The sequence below is a fragment of the Myotis davidii genome, unplaced genomic scaffold, assembly GCF_000327345.1.
Source record: "Myotis davidii unplaced genomic scaffold, ASM32734v1 scaffold847, whole genome shotgun sequence".
In the NCBI taxonomy this organism is placed as follows: domain Eukaryota; kingdom Metazoa; phylum Chordata; class Mammalia; order Chiroptera; family Vespertilionidae; genus Myotis; species Myotis davidii.
Genome location: NW_006298049.1, coordinates 278279 through 287315, shown reverse-complemented (window position 1 = coordinate 287315; position 9037 = coordinate 278279). Strand labels below are relative to the sequence as shown.

At 37.0% G+C, this 9037-nt stretch overlaps 1 protein-coding gene across 1 annotated transcript in view; it reads left to right on the top strand.

Moving 5' to 3' along the window:
- MAP4K5 (mitogen-activated protein kinase kinase kinase kinase 5) overlaps positions 1-9037 on the top strand; it is a 105607-nt gene that overhangs the window by 70594 nt on the left and 25976 nt on the right. Inside the window, exons 17-22 of the mRNA XM_006773763.2 lie at positions 796-838; positions 1467-1614; positions 2908-3005; positions 3186-3227; positions 4057-4141; positions 7908-7987. Coding sequence (XP_006773826.2) covers positions 796-838; positions 1467-1614; positions 2908-3005; positions 3186-3227; positions 4057-4141; positions 7908-7987 — 496 coding nt within the window. The remainder of the gene's footprint in view (positions 1-795; positions 839-1466; positions 1615-2907; positions 3006-3185; positions 3228-4056; positions 4142-7907; positions 7988-9037) is intronic.

Genomic DNA, 9037 nt, shown 5'->3' with positions numbered 1-9037 from the left:
CCTCCATCACTGGAGCAAGCAAGCCTCCTGTTTGCTTCAGCTGCCTGGCTGCCGGCTGCCATCTTGGTTGGCAGTTAATTTGCATATCACCCTGATTAGCCAATGGGAAGCATGTCGGAGGTAGGGTTAATTACCATGTTTGTCTATTATTAGCTAGGATGGCTGCTTTCATGATACAATAAAAGAATTAAGTAGTTGTGATCACTGTATAGTTTAGAAAGCCTATAGTATTTACTATCTGGCCCTTTACAAAAAAAATTTGCCAACCCTGTCTATAGAATACAGTCATTGGGACTGGATCAATGATTCTTAATCTTTGATGTGCCTGGATGCTCACCTGGAGATCTTGCTAAAATGCAGATTCTGATTCAGTGGGCTAGAAGGTGCATTTATAAAAGTTTCTAGGTGGTGCCAATGTTGCCTATCTGTTTATCCCAGTTAGACCAGCCGAGGACTTGATATGGCCATTTGAATTTATGATTCACTGTGGGTTTCAACTCTAGGATTCTGGCTCTGTGTTTTCCTACTAAGTTTAATTTAGTTTTTATTATATATTAAATGTTGCCAAGCATAACTGTAAAGTAAAAAAGCCTTTTTATTCAGTGTATAAAAATCTCTATTTTTTCATTATACTAATACAGTTTGACAGAATTATATCTTAGATTTTCTTACAGATTTCTAAAATACTGTGTACCATGATCTAATTGTCTTTTCTATCCCCTATTGCACATTGAATAGTGTATCTATGTTATGATAATTTATCACCATCTAAATTGCATTTTTTTTTCATATTAGATCAACCTCAAAACGGGCAATACCACCTCCCCTTCCTCCTAAGGTGAGCTGTTGGTAGATTTTAAATAATAAATCCTTGTTTAAACAAGAAAGTAATTAAAATTTTTAAATAATGTTATTAAATTTGTTCAGAATTCTTTTAAATATATTTTATATGCAGTTTTGTTTGAGAGATGGTATGGAGATATAAAGTATATATTAAAGATTTCATAAGAAATATAAGATTTTAATAGCTATTAGAAAAACGCAAAAATAGGTTATTACTCATTTGAAAAAATACTTGGCTGCATGGAGAGGAATCATTATTTACATTCCGGCTTTATTACTACAATTTGACATTTCAGTAGAGTCATACTTCATTAAGTCATTTTCTTGCTGTTTCTAGATAGTAAATATTTTATGCCTTATTTACATAATTTTATTAGTTATAAAAATTTTATCAACTTTAGGCTATGGTTGATTAAAAATCACATGGCAAATTTATGGCTATGTTGACATAGTAACTCAACTCTTGCTTACTTTGCTTATTATTTAGCAAAATGAATTGACCTCTAAGAAAGAAAAATATGCATGTCCTCCTCCCCCTAAAGTCTCTGATACATAATGATAATGAAGTGTTACTGTTTTATATTCAAATTTATTAAAGTACTTTTGTATCTTATTATCGCTAGCCAAGAATAAACAGTTACCCTGAAGACAACCTCCTAGATGAAGAAAAATCATCAACTATAAAACGTTGCCCTGATTCAGAGAACAGAGCGCCCCCAGTTCTCAGAAGACAGAGTAGCCCAAGTTGTGTTCCTGAGATTTCCTCTGTTGGTATGGCTAGCAGTATTGGCAGCCCTGGAGTACATACAGCTAGATATTATGATCTGGGCAAATAAATGAAAGTGAAAATGGAAAAGAAAGCCATTTTGATCATGTTTTAAAGAATGTCTTTTTTTCTTTAGTCAGTTTTATTAGTCTTTAAATCTCTGTGAAATTTCTTTAAAATTCCACATGGATGGGCTACACATAGATTCAGTCCAACTCAACCCTAATTTGATTCCTCACTAAATATTGCAGGATCTACAAAGATGAATGGATGTTCTGCCATCCAGAAGTTCAGGATCTATAGTAGAAGTTATACCTGTGTACACATAACATTAGACAAGACAGTTTGTATAAGTGTCTTCTACAATAATTAACTATATGTAATAGAGGATGAGAGATATCTGAGAGAGATAAGGACAGGGGAGAAGAAATGGGCCCTTGCAAAGTATTTAAGGGCTTGGGGAGCCTTCAGTAGGTGGAGCCAGTGCTGGCAGGCATTCTTGGAGAACAAGAAAGAATGAACAAATGCATTGAAGCAGGAAAATTTGAATGTGTTGGAAATACAGTCTAATATGGTAGAAGTGTGAGCTTTTAAAGGGTATGTACTGGGAGGTTGGACCAAAAAGATAGAATGAAGTTCAATTATGAAAGGCCTTGAATATCAGTATAAATTGGTCAGATTTCATTTTTCTCACATGAAAAGACATTTGTAGTTTTCATGCATGTAAATCACTGCTAAAGATGCTATGCTACCTGTATAGAATCCAGAGAAAGGCACGAAAGATACCTTATCTTGTCTGGCGGGGAATATTTCCCAATAAAGGACTACCCAATATTATGCTAAGTGAAATAAATTGGAGAAAGACAAATACCATATAATTTCACTTATATATGTAATCTAAAGTAAAAAACAAATGAACAAACAAAAACAGGTTCATTGATATAGAGAGCAGACTGATGATTGCCAGAGGGGAGGAGTGATTTGGAAGGCTGGATGAAAAAGGCGAAGGGATGAAGTACAAATTGCTGGTTATGAAATAGTCACAGGAATATAAAATACAGCATAGAGAATATTGTCAGTAATACTATAATAACCAAGTATGGTGCCAAGTGGATACTTGAGATATGGGGGAGTGGGGCGATCACTTTATAAAGTATATACTTGTTTAACCACTATGCTGTACACCTGAATGTAGACTGTAAAACTGAAAAACAAGTAGTGGGGGAAAGGGAAAGTTGTTTTTCAAGAAAAGTACTTATTTGTATAGTTCTTCAACTTTTAAACATGATTCTCTTTAGGAAATGGTGATGGTATTTCAAAACTGATCAGCGAAAATACAGAAGGATCAGCACAAGCACCACAACTCCCACGAAAAAAGGACAAGCGAGAGTTCCCTGTAGGTATAACGGGCACTTGGTTATTAGTTATAACTAATGCTGTATTTATCATATAAAGGGCATAGTCTATTAAATTTAAGAATTTAAATAACTAAATTTCAAGATGTATAAAGTTTTTTTAAGGCTTGAAAAAAGGCTTAAGAGGTCTTACAGTATTAATGATTTTTTTTTTACCACAGAAACCAGTCATCAATGGCCTCCCACCCACCCCAAAAGTGCTGGTAAGGAATATTTTTATGTGAATTACTTACCAATTTTTATCTCTTTAGAAGCAGCAGCAGATTGTTTATCAAGCCATTGAATGGAAAGGTTTATAAAATACAAAGGCATTAAATGTATTTGGGTATACCATATACCCTAATTTGAGTGAGTTGGATAGAATTTGGAGAGTTTCACTTTTTTATAAATATGGGCTGTTGGGGTCAGATTAGCCTATAAAGGCCAATTTAATTCTAATGTGATGATATTAGTGGTATTGTGTCCTCTTCATTATATGGGCTAAATATTTTTCTACATATGAAGCTATTTTCACGTTGAACTGTGCACAACAAAAAAAAAACAGGGACACTTTTGTTAATGCTTGTTCTTGGGTCTTTCAGTAGAACCTATCATATGAATAGGATGCTTTATAAATTGTACTTTTTTATTTAGTAAAAGTCTAACATATAGTATAAATATTAGTCTATTAAAGAGTTATAGCACAATTATAACCAAGGTAGTGTTACTCAGTTAAATCATCCATTGTTTCACATTATTAAATGTTAGTCCTAAAAATAAGAAGTGACTTAAAATTCGTAGGATATCATTAACTTGAGTAGATGTGTTGACAAATTTGATATTTTTGCCCTAAAATATGGATTACACAGGAAAGATTATGAGACCCTATTGGTAGAAGAGGTTAAATTACAGAAATGTGAATTTTGTTTTGTAATGAAGCTATAAGTGTATGTAAATAAGAGTTTAACATTTCATAATAATCTTAGCCATTTTCTAAGAATATACAAAATTATTTAATCAAATAAGTCAACATTTTTTTTCTTTATAAATAAGATGGGAGCATGTTTTTCCAAAGTTTTTGATGGCTGCCCTTTGAAAATTAATTGTGCAACATCCTGGATACATCCAGATACAAAAGGTAAAATTTCTGAACTTTTATGTACATCTCCAATAAAATACTTGTTATGGGAAAGGATCTTTATGATCAGTGAACTGAGGTTGTTACTTTAAAATATGACTTAGAGCCTAGGTGGTTTAGCTCAGTGGATAGAGCAGCAGCCTAGAAGAGTTCCTGGTTCGATTTTGGTCAAGGACACAAACCTTGATTGCAGGCTCCATCCCGGCCCTGGTTGGGGTGCATGTGAGAGGCAACCAATCGATGTGTCTCTCTCTCACATCGATGTTTCTCTCTCTGAGTCTCTTCCACTCCCTTCCACTCTCTCTAAAGATCAATGGAAAAATATCCTCGGGTAAGGATTAACAACAACAAAAAATATGACTTAGATATTAGTGTAGGTACCTGCAACACTTAAGTAGGTTAATAGACTTTTTTATGTAAAGCATTAGAATGTAAGAGTATATGTACAGGAACTGATCCAGCCTGCATGGCTCAGTGGTTGAGCATCAACCTATGAACCAGGAGGTCATGGTTTGATTCCTGGTCAGGGCACTTGCCCAAGTTGTGGGCTCAATCCCCAGTGTGGGGTGTGTAGGAGGCAGCCAATTAATCAATGATTTCTTTCATTGTTGTTTCTTAATCTCTCTCTCCCTATCCCTTCCTCTCTGAAATCAATTTATTTATATACTAGCAGCCCAATGCCTGAAGATTTATGCAAGAATAGGCCTTCCTTCCCCTGGCTGCTGGCACTGGTTTCCCTCCAGCACCCAGGACCCAGGCCTTCACTCTGGCTGCTGGCTCCCACCTTCACTTCGGGGCCGGGAGCCGCCTCCCACCTTCACTCCAGGCCGGCCGCCACCATCTTTGTCGTGTTAATTTGCATATTCCCTCTTTATTGGCTGCAGGCGCCTCCATCTTTGTTGTGAAGTGATGGTCAATTTGCATATTCTGTCTTTATTAGACAGGAGGATTCCTGCAAGAATAGGGCTTCGCTCCTGTCTCTGCAGCTCCTACCCCGCCCTTCTCTGCGGCTCCTACCCTGCCCGTCTCTGCTACCTCGGCTCCGTTGCTTGGCTTCCTTCTATGGTGTCTTCAGTCTTTGCTCCTAGCCGGTGTATGCAAATTAGCCGCCATATTTGTTAGCGTTTAATTTGCATATCATGCTGATTAGCCATTGGGAGGTGTAGCAAAGGTACAGTCAATTACCATGTTTGTCTATTATTAGATAGGATTATATAAAGTATACAGGAACTGTTCCTGATTAAGGGAGACCAAAGACACATCACAACTGATTACAATCATACTTTGGGATTTTCTTTTATGTAAAAACACAATGCTTGGACAGCTGATAATCTCAATATAATTTCACTGTTAATTTTCTGATTTTGATCATTGTACTGTGATTATAAAGAAGTTGTTCTTTTTCTTTAAGAAATGCATACCGAAATACTTAGGAACAAAAGGGCATTAGGCTTGTAACTTATCTGAAGCAAAAAAAAAAAGTTCAGCAAAAAATGTGTTTATGGAAAGAGAAAGAAGGATAAAGCCAAAGTAGTAAATGTTAACAGATGTGGGATCTTGTGTGAAGGACATTCAGGAATTCTTTGTACTATTACAACTTTTCTGCAAGTGTGAAATACTGACAAATTTTATTTTTAAAAATTTAGACTACATTTTTAAAGTGAGAAAGCATAATATGTAGAGGCAAAAATTTGGAATCAAACAGATCTGGATTTGAATCCCTGCTTTGTCATTACTGTATGACTTGGGAAAGATACTTTGGTTCTTAGCATGATCATTTATAACAGCTGTTACTATAACTCACCTTGTTGCAAGGAAGCAGAGCCTACCTGGGTGTCTGGTAATTAGCAAACAGAAATTAGGTAATAGAGGGTGTTTAGGAAATGTTTGTTTCTATTTCAACACAGTAATAAAACAGGTCATATCATATAATTACCTGCTTTAAATGTCATTATTACAAAATATAACAAAGTATTTTTAACATTAAGGAAATTTATTTTTTGTGTGTTTATAAATTTAAATTTTGATATAATTTCAAACTTACAGAAAAATTAGAAAAATAGTGCAAGAAACTCAGAATCATTTGTTGTTTCTATTTTGCCCCATTTGTTTTACTATACCCTATATGTGTGTTTTTTTTCTGAATCAATTGTGAATAACTTGAAAACATCATGCTCTCTTCCCCTTAAATTTCCCTATATTTCTTAGGAACAAGAATCATCTCTTACATAACCACCGCACAATTATAAAGATCAGGAAATGTATCAGTGATATACTATTTTTTAATCCATAATGCATATTTAACTTTTATTAATTACCCCAATAATATCTTCTATCATTTCTGCCCTTTCCCCACCCCCCATTCAAAATTCAAGGTCACATGTGACAGTTAGTTATCATGTCTCTTTAGTTTATGTTATTAGTCTGGAACAGCTTATCAACCTTTCCATCTCTCTCTTAATATTGACATTTTTGAAGCTACTTAGTTTGTAGAATGTCCTTTAATTTGGGGAGTCTTCATGTTTAGATCAGGTTATGCATTTTTGGCAGGAATATCACAAAAGTGTTATTGTGCTCATCTCAGTGCATAGAGCAGGAGGCACATATCAACTCAACAAATAGTAGTGACATTAACATTGACCAGTTGTTTTAGGCAATGTTCACTAGCTAGATTCTCTACAGTCAAATTACTGTTTTTTCCTTTCTAATAAAGAAGTACTTATTTTCCCAAACTAATTGATAATAAGTGTGGAGATACATTAAAACTATATAAATATCCTTTTGCTCATCAGACTTTCACCAACTTGTTTTAGCATCCATTGGTGACAATCCATTGATATCTATTGACACAGTAATTTTCCCTTCTTTACCACTCATTCAAGTATTTTTACCAATTTGAATGTATGAATTTTTTTTTATTCAGTAAGGTATGATCTATCAGTTTTAATATTTTTTTAAAATATATTTTATTGATTTTTTACATAGAGGAAGGGAGAGAGAAAGAGAGTTAGAAACATCGATGAGAGAGAAACATCGATCAGCTGCCTCCTGCACATCTCCTACTGGGGATGTGCCCACAACCCAGGTAGCCCTTGATCAGAATCGAACCTGAGACCCTTCAGTCCACAGGCTGACGCTCTATCCACTGAGCCAAACTGGTTTCGGCCACTTTTAATGTTTATTGTAGCCTTTAAATTGTCAGAATTTTTGAGCAGTGGGAGCTCCTGTGTTCTTTTGTTTGATATGTCTCAATTTTTTGAGACCTTCCTTACTTTCTGAAACAGCAAGATTTCTAAACTAATCTTATATTTTCCTTGCCCAGGATTAGAATCCTTATTTTTAAAGTTGAAAATAATATTTAGGAACCACGGTTTGTATACTGGGTACGCTCATGATTTCTGATGTGTCATAATTTATAATTTCTATTTAATTTGTAGTTTCCTTGTTCAAAGAGTATTTGAGATGTCTGGTAAAAAATATATAGCTAATAATAAAAAAAGTTTAAGGTACGAAAATTATTATGTTGAAAAAAGGATGTATAGAGAAAGCCAGAGTGAGTTAGTAGTAGCGCATATATCTGCTTTTAAAAATAAGAATAGAATTGGAGAAAGTTAAAGAAGGTGGCATGGATTTTAAAAAATAATTTTTCTTTGGATGGTGTGTGGCTATCTGACTCTTAGTACCATTAAAAAAATAGAGCCATTATTTTAATGTGTGATTTCAGAAACTGATAGTAAATTCTGGTGGTTTATCTCAACTATTTTAGATCAGTACATTATTTTTGGAACTGAAGACGGTATTTACACATTGAATCTCAATGAGCTACATGAGGCAACAATGGAACAGGTAATTCAGGAGTTTTAACTCAAGAAGAGTTGGGTAAATTGAGCAAAAGAAATATCTTAATTTCAAATAAATTTATGTGGGCCTCAGTTTTAATTTTTATGATTTAAATATTTAAAGAAGTGAAATTATACACACACACACACACACACACACACACACACACACACACTCTACAGGTCTGGTGCATGAAATTCATGCACTGGGGGGGGGAGGTCCCTCAGCCCAACCTGCAATCTGGGACCCCTCAGGGCTCAGGGGATGTCTGACTGCTGGTTTAGGCCCACAGGGACCAGCAGTTGGACATCCCTCTCACAATCCAGGACTGCTGGCTCCAAACCGCTCACCGGCCTGCCTGCCTGATTGCCCCTAACTGCATCCCTCTCAAATTCCAGGATTGCTGGTTCCTAATCACTCGCCTGCCTGCCTGATCACCCCCTAACTGCTCCCCTGTTGGCCTAATTGATGCCTAACTGCTCCCCTACCAGCCCAATTGCCTCCAACCGCCCTCCCCTGCTGGCCCAATCGCCCCTAACTGCCCTCCCTTGCTGGCCTGGTCCCCCCCCCAATGCGCTCCCCTGCTGGCCTGGTCGCCCCTAACTTCCCTCCCCTGCCAGCCCATTTGCCCCTAACTGCCCTTCCCTGCAGGCTCCCTTGCTGGCCCAACTGTCCCCAACTTCCCTCCCCTGCCAGTTCGGTCGCCCCTATCTGCCCTCCCCTGCTAGCCTGGTTGCCCACAACAGCCCTCCCCTGCCAGCCATCTTGACTATATGGGGGCGGCCATCTTTTGACCACATGGGGGTGGCCATCTTTGCGTGATGGTGTGACAATCAATTTTCATATTAGACTTTTATAACATACTAGAGGCCCAATGCACAAAAATTTGTGCACTTGGGGGGGGAGGGGGATTCCCTCAGCCCGGCCTGTGCCCTCTCGCAGTCTGGGACCCCTCAGGGGATGACCATCTGCTGGCTTAGGCCCGCTCCCCAGGGGATTGGGCCTAAGATGGCAATCAGACATCCCTCTGGCAGCCCGGCAGCCCTCGGGGGATGT